Genomic DNA, 20,984 nt, shown 5'->3' on the forward strand with positions numbered 1-20,984 from the left:
CTCAGGACTCGGGCGCAGGGCCGGCCCTACGCGTTTTGCTGCCGAGGCGAGATCGGGATTTGGACTGCCACCTAAAAACCACAGTGGTTTCTGTAAGTAACTCCTCACCTACTATATTATATAATCACACACACACATAAATATATATATATGTATATATATAATATAATATATGATATTGCACAAATTATATTTGTGACAATTTTCCAAATAATTACAAATTTGTGAAAAGGGAGTTTGTTTCAACATGGAATGATGCATAGTAAACATAACAATAATCTATATTTATGATACAAAATAATTCAATAAAAATAATGAAGACAATATGTGATTAAAGTAACAGAAGTATCCTTGTTAAGGTAACCTGGATATAATTTGTTTACACTAGAGTTTAATTTAAATGTGCTGCTAGGATTTACAATCAGAAAATCACCAAGTTGCAAGGACTTCTGCAGACAATTGTTTACAGGACGGCTCGTTGAGATGAAAAACAAGGTTGTAGCCAATTGTCTACCTTACTTAGGTTGGGGGAAAAAATCCATGACTTGTATCATAACACTAAAAATAACATAACATGGTCCATGAAATGCCAGAAAAAGTTAGAAAATGGTTTTCCAAACCTGGAAATGATGTTCTGAAATAACTTCTCCAGTTTCAATGATTTCTTTGTCAAATGGAGTAAAGAAACAAGAAGATATTCACATTTAAGAAGCTTAAAAATCTGAAAACTTGTATTAATTATTGAAAACGGAATAATCGATTATCAAAAATAGTTGACGATTAATTTAATAACTGTAGCAGCCATATGGCCGTGTGATATATTTTTTAATGTTAATTGTGTACATAATTGTATATTAATACACTTCTGACATAGGCATCGGTCCGTTCCAGACAGGGCATGTGGGGAAAAAAAGCTTTATTAGATTTTGAACTTTTCTGGTTTGTACAAAAAAATATGTTGAATTAATATTAACTTTAAAAAAATGTACAGAAATGAAACATATAATGAAATAAACATCACAACATCCCCGTCTTATTTTTGTTTTGTTTTTTTAGACGCACACACATACACTAGGTGGCTAGCCCCATGACATTCAACTCATCAACTGACTTTATTATTGTGTTCATAACATCACATATGAGCAGACAGCAAGGTGCTTTTATCAAAAAGAAACATCAATATAAATGTAGGCAGCAGACGATTGCGCAGCAGGAAACGCATCACTGGCGGCTGAGTCATTTGTGGTTGCCATGGTAGCAAAGTGATAGCATGTCGGCAAACAGTTCCTCACTTCATTCGTCAGCAAATCTGAGCCAGTGAGAAGTTTGTACCTGGCTGCCAGTCGTAGGTTCGGCGAATCGCTTCCAACCGTTCGATGAGGGATTTGAAAGATGGCCGCTGTTTAGGATCTGCGGCCCAACACTGATCCATCAACAGTTTCACCTGGAGGCGAATAAAAAAAAAAAATCAACGTAATCATGAGAACGTCAGAGTCATGATCAAACGTGTTTTGCATCAGGTTTCCTGACTCTATTCGATTCCCATTCACAATCTTATCCTCTCACTGTCTACCACCTTATCCTGCAAGCTCGTAAAAACCGTAAAAAAACAGCCTGGAAACGCATCAGAAAATTTCACGTCATTAACAGTTTGTCCAGCAGAGGGTCCTGTAAGCGCAGCCTGGCCTGCATCCATGCCCCCTTTAGTTCAATGCGTGGTTGCCATAGTAGCAACCACACATTGTGTGATTGCTGTAGTCTTGCCATAATATGTGGCAAAGGATACAGTAAATTACAGATATTAAAAGATCGATACAGGGATTTTATGAATCGACATCCGATCTTCAAAATAAAAATAAATATATATTATACTATATTTTGAGCTGAGCCACGGTTGGTGTAGTGGGGGCCTTTCTCCAAGGAGTTTGCATGTTCTCCCCGTGTGTGTGGGTTTTCTCCGGGATCTCCAGCTTCCTCCTGAGGATTAGGTAAATTGGTCACTCTAAATTGACCGTAGATTTGAGAGTTTGAGTGAATGATTGTTTGTCTCTATATGTGGCCCAGCAATGGACTGTCCAGGGTGTACCCTGCTTATCACTCTATGTCAGGTAATCTAGGCACAGCACCCTCCGCTACCTGCCTGTGGAGGATAAAGCGGTAGATAATAAATGGATGGATACATTGAGCCATGTAATGTTACCTCATGTGGGCAATCCTTTGGACAAGGCAACCGCAGGTTTCTCTCCAACATATTTATGAGTTCCAACACAGTCATCTGTCCGCCAGGTAAATTCATCATTTCACGCAATTTCTGCAAAAGGAAAACACACAAGTGCATTAAATACAAAGAAATACAAAGGGATAATTCAGGTGTGGTTTCTTTTACATGTGGTGAAAAACATGGCTGCCAGCAGGAACAGAAAATGTTCAGCTGCTTAAAAAAGGATCACCTACTTGTTTATGTTTGACAGCCCTTATCAACTGGAGCTAAATATTATAAACAACTCCATCCCCACACCAAAGTCCATAGATGAAATTAGCAATTTTACATGATGGCACACAGGAGATCCACTGCTACCACCAACAGTACGTTCAAATGAGTCCTTTTGTGATGTTGCCGTTTGAGAGCTTTTGTTTGGATTAACCTCAGCAACACAAACTTAGCAAACGAGGCAGCAGTAGACCAGAAGCTCCTGCGTCACTACAAGCTAAGAACAGTGATTTTCTCCATGGAATTCAGTGCGGGGGAGTGAGCGGGTTACAAACTTCGTTTTTCAAGCGCTCTTAAAGAGAGAAAAATCAGCTACGGCAATGTTAGATATCACAAACGGAAGCAAGCATAGATTTTTATTAGGTCAGCAGAGGTCTTTTCTGGTTTTCAATAGAACAAATGAGTCAATACATCATCCAACTGCACTTAAAAAAAACTGAAATATCTTTTTAAAAGGTGAAAAAAACAAAAAGCGATGTACCTCTGGAGGGCTCTGGCGTGAGTCACAGCGAGTCAGGATCTCGTACAATGTGACGCCAAAGGACCAAATGTCGGATGGAAAGGAGAACTTACTCTCCCTCAGGCACTCAATCGCATACCTATACATAGTGTGGAGAAGAAATAGCCATTACGTTACGGAACATAACATTGGAAACCACAGCGAGGAGCCGCATGAACTCACCAGAAAACTGGACTGACTCCATCCTCACGTACATGATAATAGATCTCACCCTCGGGAATGTATTTTGACAGGCCGAAGTCTCCGATCTTTACCAAGCTGTCGTTTTCCACTAAAACATTACGGGCAGCCAGGTCTCGATGGATGTATCGCTGTGAGTGTAAATAATCCATCCCCTACAAAAGACCGGTAATGTTACTGAAAAGGGTCAAACAAGGATGTAAAACCTAAGGTCATGTCACTGGTTTTGACAGATGATTACTTGAGCACTGAGAAAAAAAAACATTACATAATATGTAGGATTGTTTTAGGGCTGAGATTCAAGTCATTCTATGTGCACATTTATCGCAATAAAATGTCAGATAATTAAGGATTATCTGCATCTTCTTATCAATTTGCTCCTGAGTGAGGAACCCTGTTTATTGTGGTTTATTGTCACACAAGTATGTGTTGCGTCGCATACTGTGTTTGCACGGTGCACAAACCTGTTATGTAATACTGATATTGAAGAAAATATAATAAAAATAATATTACGATATACATTACACATTACATTATTGATTCATCACTCAACTCTTTGTGAGATCCTATACAGTTGACAGTGCTACAAAATTAAATTAAAACATAAGGTTATCCATCGTCTGTCAGTTTACATACTTGCAGTATTTACATACAGTGGTATGCAAAAGTTTGGGCAGTTTGTAAATTGTGATGATTTTCCTTTATAAATCATTGGTTGTTTGGATAAGAAATTTATATGATTTACAGAAAGTGTGCAAGAATTATTTAAACAAAGTTAGGCATGTGCATAAAATTAGGCACCCTTGTCATTATATTGATTTCAATACCTTTAGCACTAATTATTGGAACTCAAAATTGGTTTGGTAACCTCAGTGACCCTTACACAGATGAATCCAATCATGAGAAAGGGTATTTAAGGAGGCCAATTGTAAATGTTTCTCCTCTTTGCATCTTCTCTGAAGAGTGGCAACATGGAATCTCAGAGATTTAAGTTCTCAGTTTCAACTGTGAGGAACATTGTGAGGAATGTGAAGACCACAGGCACAGTTCTAGTTAAGGCCCAAAGTGGCAGACCAAGAAAATCTCAGATAAGCAGACGTGAGGGATGGTGAGAACAGTCACAGTCAACCCACAGACCAGCTCCAAAGACCTACATCATCTTGCTGCAGATGGTGTCCCTGTGCATCGTTCAACTATTCAGTGCACTTTACACAAGGAGATGATGTATGGAAGAGTAATGCACCCGCTACAAAACAAGGGGCATTATGCATGGCGAAAAAAGAACACAGCATTCCAAGAAAAACACTTGCACTCACTTGCACTTACACTTACCCTAACCCTAACCCTACAGTAAAATTTAGTGGCGGTTCCATCATGCTGTGGAGCTGTGTGGCCTGTGCAGGGACTGGAAATCTTGTTAAAGTTGAGGTCGCATGGATTCCACTCAATATCAGCAGATTGTGGAGAACAATGTCCAGGAATCAGTGACAAAGGTGAAGTTGTGTCGGGGCTGGATCTTTCAACAAGACAACGACCCTAAACACTGCTCAAAATCTACTGAGGCATTCATGCAGAGGAACAAATACAATGTTCTGGAATGACCATCTCAGTCCCCAGACCTGAATATTATTGAACATTTGTGTGTGATTTAAAGCGGACTGTCCATTCTCATCAAACCTGACTGAACTGGAGATGTTTTGTAAAGAAGAATGGTCCAAAATACCTTCAGGCAGAATCCAGACTCTAATTAGAAGCTATAGGAAGTGTTTAGAGGCTGTTATTTCTGCAAAAGGAAGATGCACAAAATTTTTCTTTTGTGGTGCCTAAATGTATGCACATGCCTAATTTTGTTTAAATAATTCTTGCACACTTTCTGTAAATCATATAAACTTTATTTCACTTCTCAAATATCACTGTGCTTGTCTCCTATATGATATATTTAACTGAAATTTATTATCCAAACAACCAATGATTTATAAAAGAAAATCATGAAAATGTACAGGGGTGCAAACTCCAAAATTTTTGCATACCACTGTATATGTTTTTAATCATCCTGTATTTTCTGCTACTTAAATATTTTTGTTTGATATCTTAAACTGTGTCGGTAGAGGGATTTTTATTGTAAAGCAAAATTTTGCCCCTTATTAACCGTATTTATGACAATAAAAGGAAGCCTCTGTCACTTCCATTGTTACTCATGGCGTGTTTCCACTGGCTCGACTAGTTGCGTTTCCACTAGCATAGTACCTGGTACTTTTTTTAGTACCTGTTCTGGCGAGGTTCCAAGTGAGGTGAGTAGGTACTACTATGCGTAACATCGCCAGACTGCCAGCCACTGATTGGTCAGTGGATGGAGTGCCATCACAGAAAGAGACGTCCGACACAAGAATCAAGCCGAAACAATGCCGATCAGTAAATAAATACCTTACAATCCTAAAACCGTGGGTCTCCAATCTCCAACAATTACCAGGGAAATTACTAAAATCTCAATATTTAACAGAGGAGTCTAGTGTATTTAGTGACAGCACTGCTGATTGTGACCAGTGAGCAGCATCACAAACCCTGCTGCTGTATTTCAGTCCAGTGACTGCGTCAGACGGAGCCTGTGCTCCGGTCGTGGAGGAAGTACTGAACAAATATTTTTAGTCAACTGATTCAAATGATTCAGTTACACTGAAAACAACTGCTTTACAAGTAACTAGTTACTCATTTGTGTGTGTCACATGTAAAACGAAATCAGTTTCATGCAGCTGTGCAGTGATGACTCCCATGTTATGTAGGTACTATTTCGTAGTGATAAACCAATCTAAACCGTGCGGTGGTGAGGCGAGCAGGGACCATAGGTGGAAAAGGGGCTTAAGTTGCTGCAGCTTCGCTTAATCTGGATGATGGGAGGTTCAACACTAACTTTCAGGGTGGACAAAGACCAGGTTGACCTATTTTGGTGTAGGGGTGCAAAAACGAAAACCATTCACTACACAAGCCAAGGTTAGGGAGGTGAAAACCGCGATATTTGGTACATTAAATTAATTAAATGTCATTAAAATTGTATTGGAGTTTGTAAAATCCTAAATTTTTAAAGAGATTTCATTTTTACTAATTTCTTCAATACTGGTTGACTCCCAAGAAGATATTTTTATCTTGGTATGAGGCCCAGAAAAACAGGTTCTCATTTGTGTTTGTGTCTCCAGTGAAAAAACAAATATACATTAAGAATATGAGATCAACAGGAAATGCACCTCAAACTCACCTGGCAGATCTGCTGAGCAAACATAAGGCACTGGGGCAAACCCAGTTTACGTGAAGGAAGATATTCTCGCAGACTCCCCTGAGGAAGGTACTCCATTATCAGCTGCACGACTTGTCCTCCTGTCAGTGGAAAAAGCGACAGTGATTTTATCCTCCTTTATTTCCATGGCTTTTATTTTAAAGACGAGAATAAACTGCCATCTTGCTTCTAAAAAGAGCTGTGGGGCTGCAACACATTCAGTCAAACTCTATTTCTGAAAGCACATTTCTCACAAAGCAATCTCAAAGTGTATTTCACAATGTACAAATACCAAAATAGAATAGATAAAACGATAAAAGGATAAATCATTTATGGATTTACATAACATTAAATACATAAATATGAATAGAAGAATTAGGGGCGAGAATCCCCAAAGATACAATATTTAAGTCAGGATACGGTATACTAACAGCTCTAGTGAGAGTGAGCATTCGGCACCATCAAGTGGACTGAAACGTCAATAGATTTTTTTAATGCTAATCCATAAAATGTTTAGTGTCTACAGAAGCAATATAATATCGTCACTAGGGAATCACAGGGCACCTCATGATACGATACCAATAATATCACAATACTAAAATTGTGACACTCAATATATTGCGAGATACGTCACGATATCTGTCAAGCTGAAGAAAACCGTGAAAAGTTACAAGTGCAGGATTAGTTTGCTCTGCCATTATTCCACTGTAAATTCCCTCTTCTTCAGCTAGGTAACTTCCACCCAAGTTTCCTCTCATTCATTTGAGCAGCGCCACCATGTGGAGACATGAAGTAGCGACACCCGGCGAGTGAAACTGGCAAGTTTTAGTGCAACTTTAGAGAGGCCCCCCAATTAATATCATGTTATAATGAAAACATGACCCACGACCTCACCGTCTTTTAAACACAGTGTGTAGCTGAGGCACAGCTACCAGCGAGGTGATAGAATAGAATATATGTTTGCTAGCAATATTTATTATAACAGTAATAATAAGACATTTGGTCATAAGGGGGGTAGGATGTTTGTACTTGCATTGTTCACCCATGTTTCTGAATTTATGTACTTTGTACATTATTCTTCTTTACACAAGTATCAATAAAAAGATTCGGAGCAAAAAAAGAACCACGTTTGGAGTGGGTAGCAGAGGACTCACCCATTTCGGTGCAACAACCTTTGTACTTGACAATGTTGTTGTGATCGAGAGACTTCAGAATCCCGATCTCCTTTATCCAGCTCTCGGGCACCTGACTGCCCTCCTGTTTCAAAGACTTCACAGCCACGTACTCCCCGGTGCCATCGTTGGCCGGGTCGTACAGGTACAGAATAACCTTTCCAAAATGACCCTGAAACACAGGACAATGCAACAGTTTTTATTTGCACTCAATTGAGAACAGGCTCCATCAAGGAAAACTATCAGACCAGACATGAGCAAACGTTTGTGTATACACCTGCAGATCGGGGTGGGTGGGGATAGAGGCATTTATCCTGTCAAACAGCTGAATGAGCAGGTATTTAGGCAGTAGCATTCAATTCTGAACATTTTTTGCTTCTTTATATTTTCCACTCATTCTCCAACTGCTGTTGCCTCGACATAAAACATACTTCCAGTGTACAGGGCGGGCACATGGCGTGGCAGCACGCACTGCATCTGAACAAGTGACTTGGTCGAAGTCAGTCTTTGTAATTTTGTTTGAGACAGAGATCATGGAATTTGCATTTCCCAGGCATTTGCCCTCTCTTGCTTAATGTTTCTCGCTCATTTTTCTGCACGGATTCTCACATCAACGGCCTAGTCTACGTACATCGAGCAATGCAGGGAGCATGAAACAGTAGGCGGCAGTGTAACAAACAAGAGAGACATTTACCTAAATATCAACTTCACTTCTTTCTTGCACACAATTCAAGCACTTTCAATTTCCAAAGTCTATTTAGGACAATTTGCAAAAAAGAAAAAAAAAGGGCCTTGAATTTTTTCAGGACCCATGTGAACCCTGTTAAAATGATCTTTGCATTTCTATACTTCTTACTGATGTTAAGGGTGTATATTTAAAGCCTTACTGCATTTTGAGACAATAAAACATTTAATTTGACAAAGTTAGGGGTACAATCTTGCAAGTTGTTTCCCTCAAGTTTCCCCTTAACTGCTGACTGGCAAGCTGTAAATCTGGATGCTAACTTCAGCATCTTTACAGACTCCAACACTTATTAACTGACATATCGTGTCTATTTTCCATGCTTTCACTGTGATGTGTGATGCTTGCCTTTAACAACCTTCCCATGTTGTTTGTACTTACCCTCTTTAGGGAGTTTGATAATCCTCTCCTTTTTTTTCAATTGACATATCTCGTTGAGGCCATGATTCATGTCAATACACTTGGTGCAACAGCTCTCCAAGGTGTGATCACTCCTTTTTTTAACTGCAGACTAACGTGCAGATCTAATCTAATGCAGGTGTTCGTTTTGGAAAAGAAAATTTACAGGGTGATTCCATAATTTTGTCCTCAGAATTGAGTGTTTCCATATTGTTTTCACAAGCTTGGTCTAAAAAAGTAACTACTAAGTAAGTTACTGATTACCACAATTTTTTTTCTTGATTTCTTTTAGAGTTCCTTGAAGCCAGAAAGTTGCCATTTGAAATGACTTTTAGTTTTGTGTCATGTCTGTGATCTTATTTTTCTTTATGAAATTAAACAACTGAATGAACATCCTCCAAGACTTTTTGCCAGGGGTTGTAGAAGGGGCCGTGGCATCGGAGCTCACCTTTCCCAATTCCCGAATCTCTTTCATGTAGCGTTTCTGGAACACACTTGAGTCTGGGTCGGAGGCATATTCACTGGGAGAAATATCAGGATCTGTGTGCAAAGAAAAAGAAAAAACACAACCACATGCATACACTGCCTGAAAGAGGTTGAAAGACAAAAAAAAAATGTTAAAAACCTACTTTCTGGGATTTCTGGAAGCTCTCTGCGCAAAACGAGGAATGAGGGCCTCTCCATGGGTTCGTAGGTCAAGCACATGTTGATGAAAGTAGCCAACTCCTGGGAAGACGGTTCACCTAAACGGCCCTTCTGCTGATAGAGGCGCTCTTTCTGTTGGGGCAAAAGGTTCTAGTGTGAGAATTAGATAAAAGTGGCAGACGAAGCTTGTGGCTGATGGAGGAGAAAGAATAAATATATGGGATTTACTGGCATCTGGTGGTCGAGGGTGTGAATTCCAGACAACAGGCTGCTATGTTTTTAACGTGTGGTATTATTATTGTAAAATAATGTTTTTAGATGTTATGGGTTGACAGAGTGTATTTTATTGTCTTTTATAATATTTCTTGATAATTATCAACTATTTTACAAAGCAATGCGTATTTACTTATACTCCAGTTAAGTTCATTTTCAGAAAAGATCAATCAGATGTAGAGGAACTGTATACAAAATTAACAAACCTTATATATATTCCAGTTTCTTAATTAGATCAATTGATAACACACTCAGGCTGCAACTAAAAAAAATTCCATAATCAATGAATCTGTCAATTGGCCAGTGTTTTTCAAACCTCAAAATAATGTTTTCAAATGTCTTGTTTTGTCCACATACTAAAATTATTGTCCACACACTAAAATGATTCAGCTGAAAACATCTGAGAAATTGTTTTAATTATAATTACAGTATGAAAAAAGTCTGTTGTTGCATGGTTGTTGCACACTAACACAAGTCCTAAACTTTGTATTCCATTTGATATGTTTCCGTTAATCCTACTCACCAAACCCCTTTAAAAGTTAAAGTACCTTGGACAACGAGCAGCGACTCATGGGAAGATTGCCGTTGTTGCAGATTTCGAGCAGCGTGACGCCAAAGCTCCATTGGTCGGCAGCTTTACCGATTGCTGTGCCGCTGTCAATGCACTCGGGGGCAATCCACGGGATCCGCTCGAGACGCTCTGCCGAGAAGAGCGACATCAGATATGAAAGTAGTCGCGTGTTCTGTGCCATGTTTTAATTGATTTTTTTTTTTTTTATTAAAACTGTCACATGAGAGCAGAGTTCATGTTGAAAAATAGCAACATTTGTTGCTCTAATCTTATTTTCTATACAATACTTAAAAAATACTTAAAAAACAGCTGATATTGTGCCTTCAATGAACATTACTATACTATTTCAAATTATTAATTTGTGTTCACATTGTCCCCCCTGGATTTACGCCCTTGATCAGGAGGTCTCGTTAAGTCTTGGTTCTCGTCAGAAACACAAATTGCTTCGCAGCACTACACACACACACACGGCTCCCAGCCAGGTACCAGGCTCATCATGGCGCCGGTGAACAAGAAGCTGAGAAAAATTTAGTCGGAGGAAGTGAGGAAGAGGTAACAACTCTCTGATCGAGATTTTTTTTTTTCTAAACTGAATAGAATAGAATTGAACTAGGGCTGTAATCAACCAAAGAAACTCTTGGTCGACTAAAGACCTGAAATTTTGACCAAAAATCGACTAATCGACGGGGGGTACTTTGCGGGTGCGGCTCTTTTATTTTGAAAAGAGCCGCACCCGCAAAGTACCTGTGAGGCTGCGGCTCTTAATTTGAAAAGACCCACAGCTGCGGCTGGAGTTCAACAGAGTCTGACGGCTCTGACCGCGTTTTGCATTATGTTCATCTGCGCAATACCATAGCCCGTGACATCAGAAAATAACTAGTAATATCAGCACAATAACTGTTGAGGAATACAGAGAGAGACTGAACATAGGAACACAGCTTTGCGGCTGAGACACAAATAGACTGCTGGACGCTGCCGCTGCTGCACGCAGGTGCGCCTGCAGTTATAAAACCAATCAACGATTATTAGACTAAAACATTGAAATATGCTAATAATTCTGATATTTTCATACTCAAAACGGACGGAGCAACCTTAGCTTAGCATTTTTAAATGATATGTCATGTTTGTAGTAGAGCTGTGAAAAGCAAACTGTCGCTTGCAAAGTTTGCATTCCACTTTTTTACCATCATCTACTTTTGAAAAATGCTGCCACACTGCTGATGTCTTTGACATGGATGTGACAGGAGGACTGACTGTAGCCTAACAAGAAAAGCTCAAAATTCACACGTCTAATTAATGGCAAAGCTAATCTGTCTGTCGCTCATGAGCCACAGAGCGACAACAACCCACTGGGCTGGACTAAACCAAAATAGTGGAAAACAAGGGGGGTGTTCTCTGAAGACAAGCTGTTACATGTGAAGCATGAGTGCTGTAAAACACCCCTATTAGCATGTGGTACTTTCCTCCTAATGAAATTCACCATTAAAAAAATAAAAATAAATAAATAAATAAATAAAAAATTCAACTAATCACAATTTTGGTCGAGCCAGAGCGTGTCGACCAATTAGTCGACCAGTCGACTTTGACTTTACAGCCCGAAATTGAATAGAATTGAAAAACACAGAAGCATACAAAATGGATGCTAACTGGCATGGTCATGGCCAGGAGAGGGGAAGGGAGAGGGGAGTAGACAGACGGGGAGCTCTGTAGAGAGAAAGGCAAAAAAACGACCCAACGTGCAAAGTTAACAATCGATATATATATAAATCTGAAAATCGTATTTTTAAACCCATCCCTAACAATTTACTCATAAAAATGTGACGTTAACTTGTGTAGAGTCACTTGCTGGTACGGACCTTCTCGTGAGAGGACGCTCAGTGCGATTCCTGGATCACTCAGCTTGATAAAAGGTGTGGTGCCGGGCTCCAGACCGCGCCTTGCCACCAGCATGTTCTTGGCACAGACATTTCCATGAACCAGACGTTTAGTCTCCTATAGCAGAGACAGTGTTGGAGTCATTAACCCTCATGAACTATTGGTTACTTCAATGGACTAAAACGTCAGTGCCATGAAAATATCATTTTAATTTCCCACTTTTTTATAAAACCAGCCCTGGTCCTTATTATTTGGTACACCAAATAATAATTTTCTTTTCGTTTTTAACAAAGAGTATTTTTGGGGTTGTGTCAATTTAAAACAAAAATAAATTAACATTAACCACATTGACATCTTTTTTTTAATATATATATAGTATATAAAAGTATTCAGTGACATGAAGGTCTTTTGTAAAGCTGCAACTAACGATTATTTTCATAATCGATTAATCTGTCGATTATTTTCTCGATTAATCGATGAATCGTTTGGTCCAGAAAATGTCAGAAAATGTTAAAAAAAACGTTGATCAGTGTTTGTCAAAGCTGGATATTATGATGTTCTTGAATCTTATTTTGTTCACAAACCAAAATGATTCAGTTTGAATGATTTCTTTGTTATGTGGAGCAAAGAAACCAAGAAAATATTCACATTTAAGAAGCTGAAACAATCATAAATCTTGTTTTAATAATGAAAAAAAGCTTCAAACCGATTATCGATTATCAAAATAGTTGCCGATTAATTTAGTAATCGATTAATAATCGATTCATCGATTAATCGTTTCAGCTCTAGTCTTTTGAATGTGGTCATTCAAGTGACTGAATTAGAATCAATGGCTTCCATCAAAAAAACAACAACAAAAACACAAAAAAGCGTTTGAACTCACGAGATAGCCGAGGGCACTAGCGAGTTGTTTTACCACAATGAATTTCCACTGTGGCGTCACCGATGCTTTTTCCCTGCGAAGGAACACATCCAGGGGCCCAAACTCCACAAATTCCTCCACCATGATGTCTACAAAGACAAGAACACGTCTGAGAGGTCAAACCTCTGCTGTATCCACAAGCAGCATGCAAACAAGCAGCGTCGACTTCAAAAGAGAACATGCTGGGCGAGGGTCACTTGCTACATGCAAACACTCATCACGCGTAAAATGTCAAAGAAGAAAATAAGATACATTTAAAAAGTGGAAGAGAGTTTGTAGAGGCTTTACTGTGCTTACTTTCAGTTCCTTTGACACAAACACCGTGCACAAACACCAGGTGACTGTGGGACACCTTGCTCATGAGAGTCGCAGTTTCAAACTGAAAAACACCAACAAAGGAGTGAGCATCATACATGTGAACATAATTCATTAGTCCTGTTAGTATTAATTCTCGGACTTCATAAACTACAAGTGCTTCCAACCACGCAAAGATCACAAAGCTTACGAGTGCAATGTCTTTATGGTTTTGGTCTAGGACTTTGAGAACCACTCGGATCGATTTGCGGTCGCTCAAGTTATTGTTGAATTCGTCATTGTCTCCTTCTCCCTGCAGCAGATAACGACCCGCATAGATGTTTGTTCTGGTCCCACGTCCCAGATGCCGTTCCTGTTTATAAAAAACAAAGCAACACACAATCATGTCAGTGATTTGAAGCAGAAGTTCACATCCTGGTAAATGTGTGTGCGAGGGTCTCGTCACCTGTACTATATTTCTCTCCTTGAGCTGGTGGAAGTAAAAGAAGGGCTTGGAGGAGTCGGTGTTGACCCGTTGATGTTCATCTTTCCTCATCACCAGAAGGTTTGATAGTTCTGCATCACACAAACACATAAAAACATAAACACTTCATGTCTCGATCATGTTTTTTCCCCTAGGGTTTTCCTGTGGTTGTAGCCTTTAATTTTTCCACTATAGGTCCAAAACTGTGACGTTCATCAAATACATACCTGCTTGTCTTGGCAAACAGCACTTCTTGAGAACGAAGCTTTCTGATCCCGACTTGAGCACAAATGTCTTGAGGCTGTCGATGAGCTCCTTCACACTGGAGAATTCCTGTTCCCAGCCTTCCAGGCGGAACATCGGGGCCCTGTGCTCGATGCGAAACTGCTTGTGCCTCGGTGTCGCTCCGCTCTGAGCCGCACATGAACACGTGTGCATTAAAAAAATGTTTACCACTGCTGCACTACAATAACTTAGGGAAGTGTAAAACTTAAAAATAAATGAGTCGTTCCTTGTCCAGGGTCTCTGCAGGTTTCAACAAGTCAAATTTAAGACTTTTTAAGACTTTTTAAAGACCATAATGAATACAATTTAAGACCCATTTCAAATCCATACTGGCAAAAAAGTACAAAAGACATGAAGGAAAATTGGAGCCACAAATCGTTGAAATTGCAATTCAGCTTAGCTGTGGGCTTTCATTAAGTTTTCTCCGCTGCTATGCTAAGCTGTAACACACCACGGTGCGCGATCACAGCACACTAGCTAGTTATGTTATTGCATCCTAAAAAATAATAGAAACATTTCAAAGCGCGACTGAAGTTTATGCAAGTTTTCAAGAAAAGTAACGTTAATGGATTTTTAAGACTCTTCAAAATTGTATTTAAGACCTTTTATGAGATTTTAGGAAAATTTAAGACATTTTAAGGCCTTAAATTCAAATTATTGGATTTAAGTCTATTTAAGACTTTTTAAGACCCCGCGGATACCCCGTTGTTATAACGAGATGTTTTCTCATTGTAACGTGATCTTTACTCTGGATGTTTTAACGCTGAACACATATCTGTCGAGGGTTCTTTAGTGTCTTCTGCAGGCAGATGTGGTCTGAAGAACATTATCCTTCAGCTGTGTGTGATACCACTTCATCGCAGCTGCGAAGTGCACAAGATTAAACTGTCATCATGTTCAGTGACGGACCACATAACCAGTTGTCATTAACACACTCAGACCAGTGTGTGTGGGAACAAACTATGCATCACCAGACTAGTGGAGAGGCTCTGTATGTGTTACAGTTGCAAGAGGAATATACTGACATACCGAGGAGTGACAAAGTTCCTGTTGCAGCTGTGAATCTCAGAGCAAACTAAAGTAGTAGTAATACTGTACAGTACCAGGGTCTCTGCAGGTTTCAACAAGTCAAATTTAAGACTTTTTTAAGACCATAATGAATACAATTTAAGACCCATTTCAAATCCATACTGGCAAAAAAGTACAAAAGACATGAAGTAAAATTGGAGCCATAAATCGTTCGGCTTAGCTGTGGGCTTTCATTAAGTTTTCTCCGCTGCTATGCTAAGCTGAAACACACCACGGCGCGCTCGCAGCACACTAGCTAGTGGTGCTCGATAAATTCTCACTGGTCAGCACAGGTGGCCTACTTTAGTTCCGTGTTGTAGTTATGTTATCACATCCTCAAAAATAGAAACATTGCAAAGCAAGACTGAAGTTTAAGCATGTTTTAAATAAAGGTAGCATTAATAGATTTTTAAGACCTTTCAAAATTGTATTTAAGACCTTTTATGAGATTTTAGGAGAATTTTAGACATTTTAAGGCCTTAAATTCAAATTATTGGATTTAAGACTTTTTAAGACCCCGCGGATACCCTGAGTACCTTCACTTGATGGGGAGGTGCGCAATGTGCCCGATGGCCGCGTCACATAACAAACAAGAAAGGAGCAGCTTGTTTTTTTCTGCTCGGATGAAGTCATGGCTGACGAGACGGAATCCACTTGGATTGTACAAGTTACGGTTCTAAAGAGAGGTATGCAACATCTGTTTCTAGGTCAACTCACTCTCCTTGGTTATTGCAGGGTTCTGCTCACGCCCCCAATCTCTGTCAAGTTGTAAATATCGAACAAGTTTAAGACTGATGCTTTGAATAGTTAGCCCCCCAGACTACAGGACCATTTGACCAGATAATATGTTCAAAGGGCAAGATTGAGACATTAGCATTTTACCTGTCTGTAAAGTCTGTAAAAAAAAAAAAAACTACCTCATGTTGAGAAAGCCATTTTGTCATAACAAGAAACAAGCTCAGATATTTCTTTCTCCTCTGTGGCACTTCCACATTTCTGGAATAACTCACCCAGAGAAGAGTGGCTTTTATATCACTTACATCGTTTTTGTTCAGCACAGCCAGGATTATGCGGCGAAAGTTGAGGGAACTCCACCGTATGAGGAAAGCCCCCTCCTCTGCTCCTTCCTTCTTCAGCTTCAGCAGCACAAAATCATCACTGGAAAATTTGTGAAACCAGAGTTGTGATGTGACACACAGCATCTCATATATTGCCCGTTTGTGTGTGTGTGTGTGTGTGTGTGCGTGTGTGCGTGTGCGTGTGTGTGTGTGAGAGAGAGAGAGAGAGAGAGAGAGAGAGAGAGAGAGAGAGAGAGAGAGAGAGAGAGAGAGAGAGAGAGAGAGAATGAACTCACTGCATAGGTCCATGCAGTCCATTAGCTTCACTCAGGACGACCCTTGGGGGAGCCACTTCATGACAGAGATAGTGGTGGGCGTCTGCGGTCAGCCGGTAGTATCCATCCAGGAGAGAGATGAAGGAACGGGCTTCCTGGCTGGAGTTCATCTGAACCTCCTACACACGCACACACAAACAAGCACCACAAGCTCTCAATCAGCGCTCCCACCAACAAATATATACAATACAAAACGTCATACTATTCCCTAAGAACTAAAGGTCAACCGTTGTTCGATGCCAATTTTATTCCTTCATATGATTAAGTATAACTGTTTAATGATAAGAAATAATATAAAAACACTTCAGTAACCAGATCAAACCAACACTAATGTATAATGTATACAATACATTGCATTAAGTAATCAATGCAATGGTGGCATTTTGAGATTTTCCCACCTGTTTTCAGAATAAATATCGCATTTCAGCACTTCAAGAACACTGTTTCTGTGTGAATAAAACTCTGATACCATATAAAAAGCCTCTAACTTTCAACAAGGACATAACAATCTGACAAACATACAGTCTGCCAAAGAGACTAATACATTACAACATTACAAATGCATTTACTAATTCAATTAATGCATTGAGGCTTTTACATAATAGGCCAAACAAGTGCCCTCACCATGTACTGATTGTCCTGAGTGCTAATGCATACATTAGCTCCACTGATGGCTATGTGAGTTATCTCAGGGAAATCGCAGAATGAGGTCAATTTGTTTGGAGTTGCTGCATTCGGTTGAGTGGACTGGTGTTTTGTCTTCTTCCCGTAGTTCATGTAGTCATTCCTGAGGAGAGTGTTTGCCTGTGCCTAAGGTAAAAGAGATATCAAGTCAAAACAGGGAGCATTGATAAGAATGAGAAGTACAACAGAGGGTTGAGATGGTGCTTTTGACAAACCTTCTGCTCCAACACCTTTCTCCACTGAATCCCCTTTGTGCCCGACACCATTATTTCATAAGTGGGAGCTGTGAAGTTGTCTTTCGAGACATCCTCAGTGTCAGTGCTGTTGGAGTGACAGCTGCTTCCATCCCCATCGTTCCTCAGCTCCAGGTGGGATACGGTGAAAGTCTCTGTGCCAAAACGGGGCGCCAAGTTTTCCAGAGTAGAAATGTACTTGCACATGACCTCCTGGACCCCCTTGTCCTTGGTGTGTTTCTGGAAGGTTCGCACGAAGTCTGCAAACACTCTATGGATCCTGAGTTTGGTCAGGCAGTTGGTTTTGGAGATGTGTTTGGAGAAAGACTTTGGAATGCAGCGTAGGTAGCTGAAAAGAAAAGGTAAGTTGGTGATACCTGGATGTCGAGAAAGAATAAACATTCTAGATCTATTCTAGGTTCTCAAACCGTGTTAAGTGTATACTGTGTAAAAATTAGCATTTGGATGTCTGATGAGGAAATAAAGCTTGAAAGTCAAATTAATTGTTGAAATGAATTGTTGTTGCACCTCAGCAGCAGATCATGATGGCCCTGAGGCACAAAGAAAGTTACAAAGTAGCACATTGCTTATCATATGCAGAGCAAAGGCCCTTAAACACAGCACAGGTGGCACATTGTTTTCTAGGGAGGCAGACACCTGTGGGGCCTCACAGAATTCACAAGTCACAAACAGAGAGTCGGGTTAATGAGAACAAGTAAATGAAGCAGTGTTAGAATACATGTTATTTTTCCATTAAAGTGTACCGTCAGCGGGACGCTTCTACTGGTACCAGATATATCATATGATCAGAGTTGAGCTGAGGAAACATTGCCCAAAGTGCATAGAAAATCCAACAAATAACATGTAATATATCAAATAACCTAATGTAATTTCACTAATTTCAAGGTGTGGGAGCAACCACTTCAAAATCCACCCCCCCCCCCCCCCAGCCTCGTTTTGGGGACAACCAAGTGCAACAGCTCATCAGATGATATTAGGGACCGTGAAAGGAGTGTAAACTGAAACGGGGTAATGTGGAGCAACTCCATTAAAGAGGACATATTAGGCAAAATCAACGTTTTAATCATTTTAATACTTATATCTGGGACTGTGGAGGTCCTTTGAGTAGTGTGAAAAAAGATGAAAAAAAAAGATTCTCCAGTATTTACCTGACTTTCTCTGCAACCTCCTGTAAAGTGCAGCCTGTCTGCATTGCCTGGTGTGAGAGGTGTAGTATGGCCATTCCCAAACTCTCGTTTTTGAAGCGTATCTGCTCCTCCTCCAACTTTATGGTTTTCATCTGTACCACGTCATTCACAAATTCATATTTTGCCTATTTGGAGACATAGGAAGGAGGCAATGTGATTAAGGTGTGTGGAATTTTGATCTCACAACAGACCAGGAAACATGTTAGGACACAAACCTGAGCGAATAAATACTCCAAGGAACTGATGTCGAGCAGAGGGGAAGACCCTTGATCTGTTCCAGATCGAAGGCAATAACGGGATATAGTTGGCTCCTTCGCCTTCATCCCGTGCCAATTCTGAAAGTAAAACCTAGATACAAGGAAACAAGTCTTTGTGAATATCCTCATTTCACTCCATCTGCAAACACACTAACACAGCGCTATACACACAGACTTACCTCATACAGTAATGCAGTATAAGACCGGGTTTCTCGCCTGGACTGAAAACATGGTTTGGACTGTACCAATAGCGCAACAGCGGATCGTAAAGAGCGTAAAACACATGGCACAGAGGTGTTATCCCTGTGGAATTAACAATTAACAGTAGATTAATATGACACTGCAAAATATTTTGAATTATAGAGTTAGTCTGAGTACCATCAGCCTTTTAAAATACACATTAACATGTTAGTCCACCTCTAAACTGAATTTCTTGAGGTGTGTTCACACTTTGCAAGTCTGTACCTGACGGAAATTTGCTTTAGTTTTCTGGCTGTCTGGGTTCTTCTTCATAATGGCAAATCTCAAATGCACTGTAAATTGTAAACAAAAGCCATGTGCAGAGAAATACTGCTCAGTGACTGGTCAGATATTGAGGATGGTATCTGCCAGCTACAGCCTTGTTATTCTCATTCACACTCCTCAGTGGGGAGTTGAGATAACTGGGAGGCAAACCATTCAAAGAGGGAACAGAGTCACTCATGCCATTAAATGGTATCCATCCTCCGGGTCAGGGGAGCCCCAACTCTTCCTCTGCCACGGGTAATATAGCACATTTACCCAGTTGCAGTGTCACTCCAAAGTGCAATGTTATAACTTGGCCGTGGGCAGGAGGTTCCCTAGCCGCAGGTGTTGACCTGTGTGATTTGGCAGCTTTGTAGTGCTTTGGGGTGACAATACTTGGTTAAATGTGCTAATTTATCAACAGAGGAAGAAGAAATTGGACCTGCCAGACACGGCAGGATGAATGCACCATTCTCAATTCCGTCTATCAGTGGCTCTATTCCAGTTTATTCGCTTCTCACTATGAAGATGAGAACCCTGAGGATGTAGCTGTAAAGACTACACTTCCAGTAAAAAATAAAGTGATAAACCTCTCCAGAAAAGGTGGTTCAAGGACACCTTTTTTCAAGCAGACCAGAATCCCTTTTTCAGTTCAAAAACACTCCAGGGGCTGGTTAAACTGGACTGAACAATGCTGGTGTGAACGCACTCTACATGTTTAAATAATGGCACTTTTCCAGCAAACACTTCAAGGCACTCTGTAGGCCAAGACACCAAGACACAAAAACATTTATTTTGATTAGTATGGATGCATTTAGGTAAGGTTGTCCTGCTCACCGACAGCTTCAGCAGCTGAGATGCACAGCTCCTCTGCTGTGACCTCTCCACTAGTGTGGGAAAAGTATCTCTCCCCCTCCTTGGTCCAGAGGAGGAGAACATGGACGCCTTGACCTTGCGGAGGTTCACTCTGGCCTGGGCACGTTCCTGTCCTGGAACCCTTGGACCCCCACATTCTGGGCATGGTGGGAGGAATCCAATTTAGTAACATAATATGTTAGTAAATTACATAATTGAGCATGCACAATTTGAAAAAAATGCACGTATTATCCAATCAATTACAACACATTGGTATCCATTGGTTGACATCAAATTCAAGGACCAAATTTAAATTTTTTGAAAATAAGGAAATAAATATATATACATATTTACACACATATATAAACAGTATATATCGCCACAATCAACATATCATGATGTGATTTTTATTGCAATCATTTTGGACATTGTTCTATCCCTTACATTGATATGTGACCATTAAAACAAACACTGGGTAATGGTGTCAACCTATCAAATATTTTAAATTACACCTGACTGATTGAACTTTTTGTGTACATTTGTCTACAGAATAACTACCAAAGATAAAGATAATTAATAATAAACAACCATTACAAAAAATGTTTTAATAATATAAAGATATTAATACTCAGACTATAAAAGGGGAGTTAAAATAGAATGT

General features: G+C 39.9%; 1 protein-coding gene across 1 annotated transcript; it reads right to left on the bottom strand.

Moving 5' to 3' along the window:
* Positions 1-911: 911 nt before the first annotated feature.
* On the bottom strand, positions 912-20,489 carry tyk2 (tyrosine kinase 2; the record flags this gene model as incomplete). The annotated part of the gene is made up of 23 exons (XM_083896252.1): positions 912-1,444; positions 2,201-2,311; positions 2,973-3,090; positions 3,174-3,346; positions 6,442-6,560; positions 7,614-7,803; positions 9,221-9,312; positions 9,402-9,549; positions 10,239-10,390; positions 12,118-12,253; positions 13,020-13,147; positions 13,356-13,437; positions 13,564-13,725; positions 13,819-13,928; positions 14,064-14,247; positions 16,230-16,347; positions 16,544-16,701; positions 17,207-17,392; positions 17,482-17,848; positions 18,669-18,832; positions 18,923-19,055; positions 19,144-19,267; positions 20,306-20,489. The coding sequence occupies 23 exons, from the start codon at positions 20,487-20,489 to the stop codon at positions 1,301-1,303; spliced, it is 3,483 nt and encodes a 1,160-aa protein (XP_083752378.1). The 3' UTR covers positions 912-1,300.
* Between the last annotated feature and the right edge of the window lie 495 nt (positions 20,490-20,984).

The sequence above is a fragment of the Microchirus variegatus genome (genome assembly GCF_963457635.1).
Source record: "Microchirus variegatus genome assembly, chromosome: 10".
Classification (NCBI taxonomy): Eukaryota; Metazoa; Chordata; class Actinopteri; order Pleuronectiformes; family Soleidae; genus Microchirus; species Microchirus variegatus.